The sequence below is a fragment of the Athene noctua genome, unplaced genomic scaffold (assembly GCF_965140245.1).
Source record: "Athene noctua unplaced genomic scaffold, bAthNoc1.hap1.1 HAP1_HAP1_scaffold_50, whole genome shotgun sequence".
NCBI classification, from domain to species: Eukaryota; Metazoa; Chordata; class Aves; order Strigiformes; family Strigidae; genus Athene; species Athene noctua.
The window spans coordinates 537495-554947 of NW_027437544.1; the positions used below are offsets into that span (position 1 = coordinate 537495).

Here is a 17453-nt window from a genome sequence, read left to right on the forward strand (position 1 = left end):
CAGAGCACGCACCTAAATTCAAGACAACAATCAACACAGAATGACTGCCTCCCGTTAGAGGAGGTATTTCACCTGTAACTCTGAGAACACTGAGCCCGAACAGACAGCAGCACCGATGCCCCAGCGGGCGGGCACTAGGACCCTGCAGTTCCTGGCCGGCCGCTTCCCTGGGCGGAGAACTCCGCAGCGGCCGCGGCTCACACACACACACAATCACACACGCACACACACAATCACACAACTACACAAAGGAGCTCCTGACAGTTAATACTGACACAACATAAAGTGACAGCTATCACCAACACGAGGACTCCGTTAAGAACACTAAGCCTGTGCCGCATCCCCCTGCCGCTTTTGGCGGGGGGTGCCGAGCGCGCAGTGCCGGGCTCAGCCGCAGGCGGCCGCTCCACGGGGGGGTCAGGGAGGCTGCGGGCCGCCGCCGCCAGCTCCGAATGTTAAGCATGGAGATCCACACGGTCGGTTTTCCAGGTAGAGTGCTGTGCCGGAGTGAATGCTGTTTTTCTCTTAAAAGTGTTAGCCAATTTTTATGGGGCCAGTCGATATCCCTGAGCCATCGCCTCCCGTACAGCTGTTGTAGTCTGAGTTTTTGCAGCCCGTTCTTATTAATGCTTTTCTCTAAATCTTTAATAACAGAAAAATGCCTTTTTTCCCAATGTGGCTGATGACCCAGCTCATAGCTCACAGGAGTAAGAATCTTTCTTGCCATGTCCATATTCCGTTGTGCCAAGGTTTTTTCGCCTCACTTTTACCTACGGATCATCCTCAGTTAAGGGAGGACAGAGGACAGATTCTTTTTCAGGATTTACAGTGTCAGGGTCTAAAAGATTATCACAGCATTCTGCTTCTTTAAACAATAAATTTGGCTCTTTAAAGTGTCCCTTAGCCTTGCCTAGACTAATCAGCGCAGCTAAGTCTTTTATCAGACCCATTCCTCGCTTTTCTAAAAAGCAAAAAGTTTTTGGGCTACCTCACGTGTAATATTCCTGCCTGGGCAAATTTCCTTAATTTCCTGTCCTGAATCGTGTAGCTTGACGACCTTCTTTAATATCCGATCAAGTAGCTACCGACCAGTGCTGGCTTTTCCTAGGTTTCCCCAAATTCAGCCTTATTCCTGTAATTCCTTGTGGCCTTTCCTGGTTATCCCACTGCGGCCTTTCCGGGGTAGCCCTTCTCGGGTGGCAATATCTCCTGAAGCAATAATTTGGATCAGCTGCTCCGATGTCAGTCTTACGATCCTGGCGCTTTGGAGATGGCACGCATCCGCTGCTCTTTCTTAGCGATCTTGTCGCCTTCCTGCTCCGAGTCCGTCCGCCGCTTCCCGGGTTCCGTGTTCGGTGCGCCACTTGCGGAGGAAGCAAGCAGCCGATTCAGTGTGAATGATAGAGCAAGCTTCAACTTTATTGAAAGAAATCACACTTATATAAGCACTCTACAATAATCATGCATACTACTCGCTAATCTATTGGATACATGTAAAAGGTTACATTATAATATCCCAACGCTTTGTGGCATTTCAGGTATGTCACAACATCCTCCTTCTAACTTGCTTTCTTTCTCAAGGTTGTTTTTTTACCATCAAGGCCATGGTGTACCTCAGTTTCTGTCTTTGTTAACATAACAGTCCTTGTTAGTGTAACTGTACCCTGAGTTTTTTCCTTTGTTTACCTCAGATGGCTGCAGTCAGCTCCTGCACAGACCCATGGCCTTGCTCTCTGCAAGCCGTTCTCCAACACCACGCATCCCTCTGTTTGTTTTTGAGCGATCCAGACCCCTTTTATTGTTCGGTCCATCGTTTTCACAAAACACTTCCACACAGAGCTTAACATCATTAAAAGATTACAATGACAATCAAAACTGTGATTCCATATAAAACCAAACCGTTTAACCATCTAGTAATTGGTAACCTTTTAGCCGAATCATTATTAAATACTCTTCCTACTTCAAGATGTAAACTCATTGTGTAAGCATCACTACAAAACCAAGTGTCATTTACTGGTACTGCTGAAGGAGTCATATTTTGCCATCCTAGCTAGACTGTCTGATTATACCAGCCATGTGTCAGAGTTGTATAAGGCCGATGCCTCCTAGATCTCCCCTTTCTTGGTTTTGTGGTGGCACCTGCAAGGCTTGTTTGAGAGCTGTATCCATCAGGGCTTAGACAAACTTCAAAACATAGCGTACTTAGAATAGTTCCACAGAAGGCTAAAAGAATATAGCAGTTACAATTACTAGTTAAAAAGAGTAGGCTAATTTCACTACCCATAATTAAGGGTTATGACTAAATACTATAAAAAATAAACAGTAAGGAAAATACAGAGTAGCACACTTTATTAGGTGTACTAACATTCAGATCCGCAATTGCTAGGGAACCCCGAATGCAGTGAGAATTCAGAGTGCCCTTCCTCACAAACTGGAAGCCCTACATGATACGTCCATCCGTAGGTGAGGCATCCAACATCGCTGCAAGCAGGTCCAGCCTCTAAACCAACTGGCCAAAATAACTGGCAACTTTCTTTGAGCGGAAACATCTGATTTCATCCTCCCGTTGGGTTCCACCCAGAGCCTGGCCAGCACTCCAGGGGGAAACCAAGGGAGTTTCTAATAAGGTTAAACACCTGAGTTCTTAATATTGCTAAACAAAGAAAGTTGAATACACACATTCTTACAGCATTTCATCCTTATTAATAACTGCATTTCATCTAAACTACATCTTTCACTAGTGACTAGTAAGCCTATATATCTCATTAAGGAGTTGCAATTACTGTTAGCATTTTCTCTTAAAAGAATTGGCAACTGTAGTGTTTGTTCTGTAGCAAACATTACCCAGACATTCTGCTTAAATTATCAGTCGAAGAGATTGCAAACAGTTGGTACAGGGGCACCCACAGCACCCACAGCTGGATCCTGAGTGCTGGCTGCCTCTCACCCTCAGGTGTGGTTGCACACACCTTGTCAGTAATCACCAGGGACTGTGACCTGTGCAGACACCAGCATCACCTCTTCCCCAGGTTATTAAAGGAAATGGTCCTTCCCAGTTACCCCTTTCTACTTTTTTGTTACCACTTGAGCTTTGCTTTGGACTTCTTGTTGATCTGGTATCTGATGAGAAATGACACAATATTGGTGGCACCTGTGAGACAGAGGAATGTTTATAAGGTTCATGACATATAATGCCTTATTTAGCCTTTCGTGAGGTGTAGATTGATACTGTGCATCTCCCCTTTTTTGTTGTTCTAACAGATGCTTTAGCTTTAGTGAGAGTACATTTTACTAGTAGTCAATTGTGTCACTTTCTGAGCCCAAAATATTTAAGGAATAGCTGCTGATCCAAATCCTGAGTAATTGCGGCTTTTCGGCATACTATTAGGGGGAATTGCAGTAAAGTAAGCAAGCTGAACAATTTTTGACCCTTTTGTTACAGAACACAGGGGTTCAGCCCATAATTCTCATTTTCCTCTTCATAACCAGCATCTACAACCCATGTAAGATTGTAGATGAACTTTTGACAATATTTCCGTCAGGCAGGTGGTTCAGAGGTGCACTCTCCCCGCAGAGCACGCACCTGAATTCAAGACAACAGTTAACACGGAATGACTGCCTCCTGCTAGAGGAGGTATTTCACCTGGAACACTGAGAACACTGAGCCCGAACAGACAGCAGCACCGATGACTCTCTGCAGCTGGGTCGCGTCTCACACACACGGAACAATTACACAACCACACCAAGAGGCCCCTGACACTTATTACTGACACACATAAAATGACAAGTACTACAATCTTGAGAACATCATTAAGAATATTTAAAGCCGTTGCTGCATGACGGCGTCAGCACCTTCTCTGTGGAAAAACTGCCGCTTTAGTCGGGGGCGGGGGGGCCGAGTGCGCGGTGCCGGGCTGGGCCGCAGGCGGTCACTCCGCGGCGGGGGGGCTCGGGGGAGCCCCGGGCCGCCGCCACCAACTCCATACTGCGCACCCCGACCACTGCCAGACCCCGCGGACTCCTCCGATGCCGCCTCATTCCCCTTCTGACGGCATCAGGTGCCCTTCAGGTGTGCTCAGCTCTGGCCGCGCAGCTCTCGGTTCAGCCCCCGCTGCCCGCCGCGGACCCGGCGGCGTGACTGGCAAAGTAAACAGGTTTTTTCCTGAGCTAACGCAACGGGAGCCGCTAGGGGCGCAGGCATCGGGGGCGGATTGTCAGAATGAGATGCCGCTGCGATCCCTAAAGTCTCTCGGATTTGTTTCCAGAGGGTGCTGTAGCTGCTCACTGCTTTTGCTGATCTTCCTCCATCACTGATTGAATCCCAAAGCTGTTTCCCTGTAGATTCCCAAGTAGATACAAGTCCCTTTTCTAGGCTCCACCTTAAACCTTCCAGAGTGAATATCTTCCCCCTCATAGAGAGGACACACTGGAGGAGTTTCACCACTGCCTGTTCGTCCTTGGCAAGGTAGCCCCATTGCTCCCCGGCCGCCGCCTTTCGCGGGTCTGTTATCTTCAATCTCTCCCTCTATCTCTCCCTTTTAAAGTTAGAGTGTGCTGCTTCTCACCTTCAGACACCGGGGCAGTGTCTGGATATGTCGACCGGCTTTCTCCCCCTCAGACTGCACTCCGACGAGTCCTCCTCAGTGAAGACTTTGTGCCAATCTTGAGGCCCCCACCCAGGGACGCCACTTGCGGGAGAGCTGAGCACGCACACGCCCAATGGGATCAAGCAATGCCCGTTTATTACAACTCAGAAAGCCCTTTTATAACGTTCTCCCGCACACGTGAGTAACATGCAGTACAAGTCCTCGAGATTGGACAGGTAACTTAGCCCGCGCTTTAAACCTTCTTACGATTGGATAAAAAGTGCCCCATCAGCCTTGCCAGGCTGCCTGCCTTGTGGAACCTCCTCTTCCGTCCCAACCCCTGCCGGGGGTTGTTTGTCTCGTCGAGTTTCTCCCCCCTCATTCAGGGTTACGTCCTTATCGCATTCTTGCTCGGCTGAGGCTCTTATCGGTCTTGTTCTCACGCAGGATTGCTCACATGGCCATTCTCTCTCAGAAAGCTCTCTAGAATCCCAACAGTACCTGGTATTCCTGGAAACTGACAGCAGTCCAGGAGGCTCTCTAGGTCTTAAAATAGAATAGAATCGTTACAATAGGTGGTACTTGCAAAGTAAGTCCAACAAACATGACTTCTTTTAAGTGCGCTCAATTATTCTCCGCTGGATGGTATGAAATCTATTTATTCATACAAGATATTTTATAAATTGAAACCTATTTAATGTAGTAATTCCATGTATCTGATGCAATTAATTAAAAAAAAATCCACACCTTTCAGATAACTCAGCAACATACTTGTTTCGTCCACCTAGCTGAATAACTTGGCATGCCAAGGGCTATCTAGTTGTTCTGGAGTGTAAAGGAAGACTCGTTACTATAGGTTTTGTGGGTCTAGAATCAAAGCTTCAGTTACGAAACTTGTATCCTTTTCAGTAACAAGCACCTTTTGTTTGACATACTCTTTTCTCGAGGAATCATTCACCCTTTCTAAACCTCCAAAATAGTAAGAAATACAAAGTCATTTTTATTTCCAGCTCAGTACAGGAACTGCCCTAACTGTAATGCTTGGATCCACTACTCTTGGATCACACTGTTGTGAGCGCCCAATTTTCACTCATCTTTAGAGTCAAAGTTTTTGTATTTAGCTTATGTCTGCCTTGGGTGGGTATGCTTTGTGATAGAGTACAGTAGAATAACTGTTGTGGCTGTAGTAAGCTAGACTATTCAGTTCATCTCCCTTTGAGTCCAGTGCCATGTGTCTCAGACTGTGGCTTGTGCTGACTGCATAGCACAGCCCAGGGATCGATAAAACACCGCAGGAAATAAACACATTTCTACTAACAGCTGTAGTTAAATATACAGGCAAATGAGTACAACGTTTTTCTGACAAATCAAAAGGTGAAAATGATACCCAGCTTCCCACTGTAATTCAAACACAACAGAATAAATGTGATTGTGTGACCAAAGCTTTTTAACAGGAGTTCACTGGAGGACAGGGACTACTGAGGTCTTGATCAGACAAGAAAGGCCCCGTATCTCTTCCTTGTGACCGTCACAAAAAGCTTCAAGATTCCTTTGATAAAAGTATTTCTGAGCCTCAGTGTGGACCCACTCTCAGTGAAAGCATTTTGTTCTGAGCTTCTGTCCTGTTCAGCGTACGCTTTTGTTTCAGCTTACTTGTATGCCTTTCATCAACTAATTGAGGGAACCTAGTTAGAATAGGTTGATACTTGGAAGTTAGTTTGCTTGAGCAGGTTGAACTAGATGACCTCAACCAATTTCTTCCAACATGAATTACCTTGTGATACTAACTTTGGTGAAAGAAATCATGGCCCAGTCATCTTTTCAGACAGCTCCGATTATTACTTATGCAGTCATTTGCAAGATCAAAAATAGGAACTGTTGCTATTAAAAAAAATCCCAGCAACAAATTGCATTTACTTTCTTCAGTAACATCTGAATGTAAATCACATACAGTTAACTATGCTGACTGAAACCTCTCTCACTGAAAATTAATTCTGAGACCAAAATTCTAACCCAGTTATATTTTAACTCTGCTAACAAAAAAAAAAAAAAAAGTGTACGAATGGTAGTTGCTTTGTTACCCCTTACCCACATTTGGCAGTTTGGTTTTAAATCTAGACTTGACAGCTAACAACATGCTAGAAACAGACCTAACTCGTTAAAATATTATTCAGAAACTTTCACAGCTGCTATGACAGCAGAGAAACACCCAGAAGTCATCTAACCCAACATATTATTTAGTTCAATTTAGAGATGTTACCATCTGCACAGCACTGTTTCTGTTCTACGTAGATATGTGCCAAATTCAGCCACACGTCACTGGTATCTGCTGTTGCCTCTCTCACTTGGGCAAAAACTTCATGAGCTTCACAGAAATATCCTTTATGTGCCAAGACAGCTCCTAAGGGGAGAGTAATATTTACAGTGTAAGCTTCCAGGTTCATGTACTATGTACTCTTACCAAAGAAAACAAAATATTGACGGAATGAGGTTCCCCATTAAAAACTAAGTGGCATAAGTTGCACATGAAAGCCATTTTTTCCTGTGCTCCACTACATAGCATTCAGGCCCTGCAAAAACAATTCTGTACTAAAGCATGAAACATAAGAATATCATCACCTCTGAAGGAAAATTAGTCTAATATTCACGTATGCCATCAGCAGCATACACATTCGTTGGATCACTTCTGAGTACTTGTGTGTAGATCTCTAATGCACCGTCTTGATGACGCTTCTCCCGCAGAATGAAGTACCTCAGTTGATCCCTCATGTCTATAATGGGGTATTAAAAGATGTACCCAGAAGTTTGACAGCCTACAAGATGCCAAACAGGCATCAAGGAAAGGCTCTGAGTAGCTAAGAGCCTGCAAAAGTTAAATAAATAAAACACACACAGGGCAGACAGACGCCCATTACCTTTTCTCTGTCCCTTGCGGGTTGATGTAGCGTCTGGAACCAGATGTTGCCAAGAGCCAGCATGGCGTAAGTATCATTTTGTGTGGAGGGCTGTTTCAATATCCTTTCAAATTCCTTCTGTACTGGACTCCATTCTTGTTTAGCCAGATGAAGATTGCCAATGAGAGACCAAGCATCTGGATGGTCCTAAATAAAAATGCAATTTGCAAAAGTATTATTTTCCCTTGCAAGGTTACTTTTTCAAGAATAAAATGCTGTTTTCTTAACTAGAATTTTAGAAAAGAACAACAAAACACACAGACAGCAGATTGCAGTAGTTTTTTCTTCTTCCCCTAGTTTATGTGAACAAAATCAAAACGTAACAAAAGGAAAACAAAATTTGAAGGTAGTATTTCAAGTGTTTTAACTGTAAACACTTAAAGGGTTACAAACCAGATTTATCCAAAGTACTTCTTTAAACCACTCAGAAGCCTCATAAAAATTCCCTTTATCCCTAGCCATAGCTCCCAAGCGCAAATAGCCTAGAAATAGAAAGGGAAAAGAAAATAAAAATCAGGAAACAGGTTGAAGTTATCTCAAACAAAGAAAATATTGGCCATGCATGAATTTCAAAAGCAGTCTTTTTCTTGGTGTGCCAAGGACAGCAAACATCGAGACACCATTCATACCCTATTCACCGTGAGACACACCCTGTGAAGAGGAATGTCCATCCACAGTGCTGATACAGAAATCGTAGATTTCTGACAGTTAAAGTAATGTGAATGTTTTTCATTAGTTTCATAACTTAAAGACGACTGAGAAACCTCAAAGAATGGAGGAACTCTCTCTTATCACTTTAAACGGCTCTCCCGTCTCCACAGCCTTTAGGAAGAGTATCAGTTAGCAGGCAACAGCAGAAAACAAACAGGGAAAAGGCTGTAGATGAGGCTGGGGCACGCTGTGTGCTGCAGCTTGCTGAGCGAGGGCTACCACCCTGCCTTTGCAGAAGATACCACAGGTCAGCTACTTGAGGGCAAGAGGAAAAGCAATGTTTTGCGGAGAAATCACTCTATAACTGTGGAGTTATAAAGTGGGTATGTTTATTCAGCGCCGGGCGCATGGGGGATCGCTCCACCACCAGCATGCGCACCGTTTGCAGCTCCCGTCCGGCTCGTGTGTTACAGAACAGTGCATGTTCATAGAACGCCTGTACATACACGGAGTCTACCCCGCCCCCCTCGCTCCTCATGGCAATCGGGTCTCCTCCCCTCGCGCCTGGGCAGTGAGCTCCTTTGGCCTTGTTCGGTGGTCGCAGATTTACGGGCGAGGGTCACATAGATGAAGTATCTCCTCTTCCTCGCTGATGAACTTTTCACCTCGTCGTTCTGCGCAGTCTCAGTTGTTTCCCTGGGCCCTGGCCAAACCGCCAGGCCCGTTTGTGCTAGAATCTAGGATGATTTGTTGCTGGAACATACAACTTCAAGGACCATAAGAAACTTCTCTTTGGGCTAGGGGATAGTCGCCTGGCAACATTATCAGCACCTGGTATGTCTTTTGTGAACAGTCCCATACGCCTCCCCTTGTTTTTGTGCAGGCCTTGCACCATCAGTTTAAGATTGTTTAGACTCCCCGTCTCAGCAGAATGAGGAAGAAAACCAGGATGTGCCATAGAAGCTGTGCTAACACCCTCAACAGCTCTTCTTCCCTGGAGGAGGGCCAAGGTCCGAGATAAAATGATTCTCCCAGAGGGTCTCTGCTTCCACCCACACAGGTAGGGTTGCAAAGCCTGGGTGTATCAAGTGGATGGCCTTGATTGCACACGAGGGCTGAGGTACTAAGGCTTTGTTAGGGGTGGGGCGCAAGTAAGCAAAGGCATGCAAGTCTAGATAAGCTAATTTTGCTAGATTTTTGGAGTACAGTATGATTTACCAAGAATTAGAAGGCTTAAAGCTGAATATTAGACTATAAGGATGATGCAGGCCTTCAAAAAAGGAAAAGGTAGGGAAATAGCATGTAGGTAAGCCCCAAAACTACTCTGAAAAGAAGCAAAGACAGATATAAGGTGACCTGAAGACACTGTAAATGGGAAGAATTTTTGATATTAAAAGGAGGACTGTGAAACTAAAGTACCAAATGTTTCTTACAATCAGCGTAATTGGGATGGTCTCTTAAAATGTTTTTATAGAGATTTTCTGCTTCATGAAATTCAGACATCGCCTCAGATTCTGGGAAGGTTATAGTTCGCTGTTACAGTGATAGCGTTGTAATAATGCTCATCATGTTCAGCTTCTGCTTTTGCACGATCCAGCAATGCCGAAAAGTATTTCTAAAGTATAAAAAGAAAAAAGGAATAAAGCACTCCAGAATATTATTAAAGGCAACTTTCTAGGTGATCAAGAATCTCAGTTCAAACTTTGAGTAGTTACATACCTTTGCTTCTCCTAGGTTTCCCAGCCTGAAGTGCAGGGGTTGCAGGGGGGATCTGAGATTCCTGGGGGTCCCAGGGGTACCTGTCCTCCCCCTGCAGGTGCTGCTGCCCCAGGGGTACCCCGAGAGCCTCAGCCCTGACCCCCTCCAGTACCAGTGCTGGGACGCCGTGGGGGTGGGGGACGGTGCCTCCACATCACTGGGGCCACCCTCACCTGGGTGCTGCAGGGTGAGTTCCCCCAATCCCAAACCCCCCCTTTTCACCCCAAAATGGCCCTTGGTCTCCAGATCGATGTTTGACCACCGAATTCCCCAGTTTTACGCCAGAATTTCTGTTTGACCTGATTCGCGGAAACAGACTCTACAACTCAGAGAGATTTATAAAGCACCAGTCTGCCGCCGGGGTGCAAGGGGATTTCTGCACAAAGCTTGCACCATAACAGCACATTTTACCTGAAACTTATGGAGTGTGGATATCCATATTCATTGGGTTACATAACACAAACACCCGTATGCATAAGTGAGGCTGGGTGAGGTCTAGAGGCTGGTGTCAGCAGCTGATGTTCTCTTTGCACCTGCCCGTTGCCTCCTGGTGGGCGTCTCTGGGGGTCTGTTGGAGGAAGGCTCACAGTCCTCCTCACCTTGTACTTTTCCCCGGAGCATGCGCAGATTCTCTTGACCATTTTCTTGAATAATTAGTGTTTTCCAGCTGGTTTATTCATTCTGTCTTAACTAAGAGAACCAGTGGGACTTCTGTCGTCCGTACCTGGCTATCTTTACTCATTACCAGGACCCGACAAGTTAGAGCACTCCTGTTCCCCAAGGACAAAACCATAATATTTTGCTGAACACAGCGGTTCTTGGTAGATTTTCACAGTTTTGATGGACACAGTAGTCCTTGGGAAAATTCAGGGCAAGCAAGATTCTTAGTAATATTCAAAAATACTGTAAGTAATGCTATAACTTGCTATAAGTAAATAAATAAACTGCTAAGCATTGTGCTATAAGTAAATAAGTCTCAAAGCAAGTAATCATTTCTCTGTATCCATTGAGCCAACTTTATTCCCTTCTTTCTCAGAAGAAAACAAGTACAAACCCTGCTTGGATTAGAGAGGATTATGAGCTGCCTGTTTGGGAGTTCATGATTGGGACTTCATGATGATGCAGCTGGGTAAGTGATCTCACTGCAGTTATTTGGTAGGAAACCTTTTGACAGCATCTAAAAGGCTTTGAGTGTTGCAGTCAGTCCCTTCGCTGAACGCTGGAGTTCTTCCTTCATGGGTTAAAACGGGGGAAGGGAACGCTCCCATGGACGGTGTAAGGTGTCTGTGCCAGCACTGCCCTCCTCGCCCTGGGGCCTCACTGCAGCCTTTGTCTTTGCCTTTGCTGCAGCTCCGTGCCCCCTGCAAGACACCAGCTGTGCCCAGTTACTCTGTGGGTTTGATCTGGTGAGTGCAGCGCTTGATGCCAGGACCGATGTTTCTGATGTGCCTGTGTCACCCCCAGGGCTCTGGTCCTGGTGTCCAGAAGCTGGCAGTGCCTGTGCTGGGGCTTTGTGATCCCCTCTCCACGCCCTGGGCTGCCCCACATGTGTCCTCTTGGAGTCAGAAACGCAGGCAGCCAGCAGAGCCAAGTGTGAGCTGGGAATGATGGCTGCAAGCTGAGCTTACTGGTGACAGCTGGACATTGTGCAGGAAAGCAGAGGGAGGTCATGGGGCAGGGAGAGTGTTGGCAAGGGAAGAGGGGCTTGTGGGTCCCTGAGGGAGCAGAGGTGGGTATGTCCCAGCCCAGGAATGGAGAGGGGGCAGCGATATAAACCCCATAGCTCCTCTGACTCCATGGTCCTGAGCATGCACAGTGGTGAAATTTCAGCTTCTGGGCTCTCTTTTTGAAAGCGTGGGTGTTCCCTGGGGGCGATGGCTGATGCTTCATTTTGTGGCTGGCTTGAAAGTCTTCTTGGAACCGATGAGGCCGGTCACTGCAAAGGAGCCTGGAGGAGACTTGGTCCTCCTGCACTTCCCTGTCTCAGCTGCACCCGTGTACCTGGGCAGGGAGCTCCATGAGAGAGGGGTCTGTCTGAGGACTTTTCCATCTCCAGGCATGGTGAGGCCCAGGAGTGGGTCAGAGAGTGGAACGGGGTCAGCGAGGGACTGTCTGTAGCCGCTGCTGCGAGCCGGGGTGACGCACCCGGGGCTGCGGCTGTGCTGGAGCCGGGCGGTGTGCTGGAGGCGGTCTCAGGGCCTTGGCTGTGCTCACTGGGGGCTTTGGGCACTGAGCATCCCTGTGCCCTCTGCCCCCATGTCACAGAGCTGCCCCCCCAGCCCCCACCCCCCATCCCTGCCGTTGCCATGGTGGTGTTGGGGCTGGCTGTGATGCCCAGTTGCCCTGGCAACGGGGGCATCAGCCAGTCTGGCAGTGGGGATACCAGCCAGTCTGGCAGTGGGGATCCTCCCGTGAGTGTGTCCCCACAGCCCCCGCGGAGTGAGAGAGGTGAGGGATGCTGCGGGGCGGTGTCTGCGTCCCCTCCACGGCCAAAAGCCGGAGGGTGGCTCTGGGTGCCGGTGCTGCCCGGGTGGCTCAGCTGCGGGCGGGGCGGCTTGGGAGCTTGGCGGAGCAGGGACCGGGGCTGCGGGGGAGCTCGGGGAGGCACTGACACCCCCTGCCCCACGCCGCGGGGCTGGGGGCATCCCTTGTGCGAGAGGGGGGTACCTGGGGCAGGGGAGTGCCCGGGGCAGGGGCCCTCGGTCCTGCATTTGAAACCCGTAGGTGATTTTCTGAGCAGCAGCTCCTGCGTACATCCAGGGAAAGGACCGGTGGGCTTGGCAGTGCTGGGTCTACAGCTGCCCTCGATGATCTTAAAGGTCTTTTCCAGCTTAAACGGTTCTTTGAACTGTGGTCCGGATGCCAGAAAAAGAGTAAATAAAAAGGGAGATGCAAAGTTGCCAAGCCAGAATAGCAGAGATCGGATGCTGGGAAGGGGAAAATGGTACTGTAATGACTTAAGGCAGGAGCCACAGCAGTAAATGATAGTATGTGGAGCTGGGGACTCTCCATCAGGCTCCTGGAAGGGACCCTTGGTGCATCTCACTGTCAGCTGACAGCTGAAGTTCATTAAATGACAGGAAGGTGTAACACTGGGTTCCTATTCATCCTCTCAACTATGGCAGAGCTTTTGTAATAAATTGCAGGATGACAGTACCAAAGTGATAAAATTCAGAGGGTCTGGAATATCAAGGTGACAGGTGAGGCTTCCTGGGTAGCGAGATTTGATTTAGAAAGCACTCAGCCACTTAGCAGTGGGCTGGAGGGCCAAGAGATTCATCCTGGAAATTCTCCTCCTTTCCTGGCTCCCTTGAGATGCTGTTTATATGGTAATTATAGCTAAGCAGGGGATTCCTAGGCAAGAAACGTGACCTTTCTGCTTAATCCTGAACAGGGCAAGATGATGTAACTGAACAAAATTGTTCAACAGCATCCTGAGTCTCACTTGTAACAGATCTCGTGTCTTCCTCTTCCAGCAAAGTGTAGTAGAAAGGCAAATTAACCAACTACTCCAGAGGGAGATGGTTGATCTTTGTGGAAGGAAGAAGACAGAGGATTGATTGTGCATACTGAAGCAAGATTCAGACACACCCAGTCTGTGACCCCACAAGAGCAGCTGGGTGTAGTGTATTGTAGGGCAGAGTGTGCCCATCTATCCCCAGCCTTTAAGTCTGGAGGGCGATCAGTTGGTACCAGACAGCTCTGAGGCTGGCGCTGCTGCTCCGGCACGAGTGACGTGGGGTCCCTTGAAACGAGAGCTCTGGCACGTGGCGCAGTGAGAGGCACAGGGTCTGTCCAGGCCTGGAGCTGTGCCTCTGCATGAACTGGCCTCTTTGTTCTTCATGTCCTTTAAGCACTTTGCTGTTTATTCTTAATTTCCCGTCCCTGTCAGCACAGTCTCATCAGAGCTCTGTTCAGTTTTATTGTCCTAAGGGAAGCTGTCAGACACATGCACAAAGGATTTGGGTGCCTTAGGGCCATATCAAAGTGCTCACGTCAGCTGCATCCTCAGCACAGCTTTTGCCAAGCCCCCTCGGGCCCTGAAGGCCTTTAATCCCAGCTCTTGCTGCAGCATGGCCTTGTGTCCATAGGACAGGGCTGTGCTCTGGGGTTTCTTGCAAACACAAAAGGAACTGGCAGCCTTGTCCTTTCCTGGAACTGTAAAGGCCCAGTCCTTCGGACATGTGCAACACTGCAGCTGTTCTGGAGTAAAGGAGTGAGGTTACTGCCTTGCTTGCAGGGTGTGTGTCAAACTCGAGGGGAAGGGAATGTTAATCTTTGCATAGGTGGTGTGGAACAGAAGGAAGCGGGAGGGAATATGATCTGTGATTCTACTCAATGTCAGGATGTAAAAAATTGTAGAGCTGTGTTTGAGGGTGCTGGACTTTCACGTCCCAGAAGATAAGTGGGAAAATCCATCTGTTCCTTGATCCAGTTAGCCAGAAAGGGAGGGAAAATGATTTCTAGTCCAGAGTAGTGCTTACTAAATGTTGTACGTGTTTATCTCTGATTTTTGTTGGTTTGCAAAGTAGGAAAGTGGTCTGATTTTGTTAACACTGGGCACAGCAGCGATCCCTGGGTTTAAGGCTGTTCATAATATTCTGAGCACTTCGTAAGGTCCGTCACAAAGTCACGTCGGGTCAGCTGCTCTCGTGAAGTGAAGCAGCTGAGTGACGTTTATCTTCCTTCTGTTCCCACCAAAAAAATGTCAAGAGTAACAAAGGAGAGTTTGGCTATTAATAGCGATTTAGTTCATCATCCCTGTAAATGGGGTTCCAAAAGTCATGGAAGCGGGGGGAAGGTGAGAAGTGCCAGCAGGCCCTGGTGTGTGTTTGTGGCCCGACCGTGGCTCATTTTCCTCTGTGCTCTTGCCAGGCAGCCAAGCCGTCCTGTTTTCCTGGTTGCAGAAGCATCTCTGGCCTTGAAATGAACACAAGGGATTTGAGGCAAGCTCAGCAAGGCCTGACCTCCTCTTATCCCCGAGCCAGCCCCTGCACAAGGGCACTGGGCAGAGGCACTGGGGTGCAGTGCATCTGCCTGAGCAGAGCCCAGGGGGCTGGAGCTGCTGGGTGAGGGCGTGGGGGGAGCCGGGGTCCGGTCAGGAGTTAGTGCTGTGCCTGTCGGGCTGCGCTTCGCAGGGTTAATTTATGACACGGCGTCCCCGAGAGGGACAGGGGTGGTTGTGCTGGTTTGTGCATCGGTGTTTGCCTGTGGCAGGGCTAGGGGCAGGCTGGGAGCTGTGAGGTGGCAGCAAAGCAGCTGAGCTGGTGGAACTGGGATCCGGGTTAGGAGCAAGCGGGGAGAGGGAAGCAGCTCCTCCCTAAGGAGTGGAGCGGGGTGCTGGCACTGCTGTGGGTTGTGTGTGAGTGGCTTTGCAGGTGCTTTTGCCCCTCTGAGTGTTCCCCAGTGGTATGTGGCTCTCTCCGCAGCAGAGTTCATTAACCCTACACTGCCCGTGGGCTCACTCTCTTCAAGCTGGGAGAAGCCCTTTGGGTTCTGCCGGGACTGTCTGTAGCCGCTGCTGCGAGCCGGGGTGACGCACCCGGGGCTGCGGCTGTGCTGGAGCCGGGCGGGGTGCTGGAGGCGGTCTCAGGGCCTTGGCTGTGCTCACTGGGGGCTTTGGGCACTGAGCATCCCTGTGCCCTCTGCCCCCATGTCACAGAGCTGCCCCCCCAGCCCCCACCCCCCATCCCTGCCGTTGCCATGGTGGTGTTGGGGCTGGCTGTGATGCCCAGTTGCCCTGGCAACGGGGGCATCAGCCAGTCTGGCAGTGGGGATACCAGCCAGTCTGGCAGTGGGGATCCTCCCGTGAGTGTGTCCCCACAGCCCCCGCGGAGTGAGAGAGGTGAGGGATGCTGCGGGGCGGTGTCTGCGTCCCCTCCACGGCCAAAAGCCGGAGGGTGGCTCTGGGTGCCGGTGCTGCCCGGGTGGCTCAGCTGCGGGCGGGGCGGCTTGGGAGCTTGGCGGAGCAGGGACCGGGGCTGCGGGGGAGCTCGGGGAGGCACTGACACCCCCTGCCCCACGCCGCGGGGCTGGGGGCATCCCTTGTGCGAGAGGGGGGTACCTGGGGCAGGGGAGTGCCCGGGGCAGGGGCCCTCGGTCCTGCATTTGAAACCCGTAGGTGATTTTCTGAGCAGCAGCTCCTGCGTACATCCAGGGAAAGGACCGGTGGGCTTGGCAGTGCTGGGTCTACAGCTGCCCTCGATGATCTTAAAGGTCTTTTCCAGCTTAAACGGTTCTTTGAACTGTGGTCCGGATGCCAGAAAAAGAGTAAATAAAAAGGGAGATGCAAAGTTGCCAAGCCAGAATAGCAGAGATCGGATGCTGGCAAGGGGAAAACGGTACTGTAAAGACTTAAGGCAGGAGCCACAGCAGTAAATGATAGTATGTGGAGCTGGGGACTCTCCATCAGGCTCCTGGAAGGGACCCTTGGTGCATCTCACTGTCAGCTGACAGCTGAAGTTCATGAAAACAAATAGTTGTGGCTCTTGGGACTGCACCCACAGCTAAAGTCTGTTTTGGCTCAGGGAGTTTTTTTATGGAGTTTGACTTCTATGAATCTTAACTCTGCCACTTACCTATGGTCTAATCACGAAACAGTGTGAGGCAGCCTTATGTTCTCCACTTAGGAAGGATGCCACAGCCTGGAGACACAGGTGTATCCTTTGGGTCTGCCGTGAATGGGATTCTGGATTTTTAAAGTCTCACTGTTACTCCTTCCAGATTTTCCTAGTCGTGGCCACTGGCAAGATTCATCAGTCCATGGGATCCCCCAAAATGGCTGATGGACTCCAGAGAAAGGTGGCAGTACGCTGTTATCCGAAGCTGGTCAGAGAGGCAGAGCGGCGTGTGCCTGTAAGTACCTGCTGGGGGCCGGGTAGGAGCTGGGCTAAGGCTCCTTAGGGAAGCTGCCCCTGCCCCTCCTCTGCCTTGCCCTCCCGTTGTCAGGGCGCTGTGGAGCCAGGCACCACTCCCCACCTCTTTGCTGCCGTACTTCTGTTGGAGGGGGCTGTCATGGTGCGGGGGGGTGGGCTGTGTTGCTTCAGGGGAAGTCCAGGGTCTTGCCTGAAGGTGCCAGTGGAGCCGAGATAAAGGAATGTACTGGGCCTTGCACGGGAACAGCTGAAGCACAAATGTGCTGCCTTCCCTCCTCTTTGCTGTGTGGGCAGTAACATCTCCTGTCACAGGGGCATACCTGCCAGTGCTGCCCTGGCCACACCGCTGGGCTGCTGGGCATGTGGTGGGCTGCTCAAACCGCCCGGAGTCTTGAGAGGACACGGCTGTCCCAGATAGAATAGCTTCCAAAAGAGTTGTTTTATGGCATCCCGTGTCCTGTGTGGAGCACAGATGCAGCCCTGCAAACAGCAGTGGGGATTCAGGGCGATTCCTCCTTGCCACCCACAACTGTCCCGTTTGCTGGCTGGAGCTCCCTTCACTGGAGGTGACCCAGTGCTGAGGCTCTGTCAAGGTGTATTGGGTCTGGCTGAACTGGAATCAGTTTTCC

The 17453-nt window shown here is 49.4% G+C and overlaps 1 protein-coding gene across 1 annotated transcript in view; it reads left to right on the plus strand.

Annotated features, from left to right (window-relative positions):
- LOC141954988 (hydrocephalus-inducing protein homolog) overlaps window positions 1-17453 on the plus strand; it is a 208826-nt gene that overhangs the window by 100013 nt on the left and 91360 nt on the right. The window contains 1 exon segment of the mRNA XM_074895066.1: window positions 16673-16804. Coding sequence (XP_074751167.1) covers window positions 16673-16804 — 132 coding nt within the window.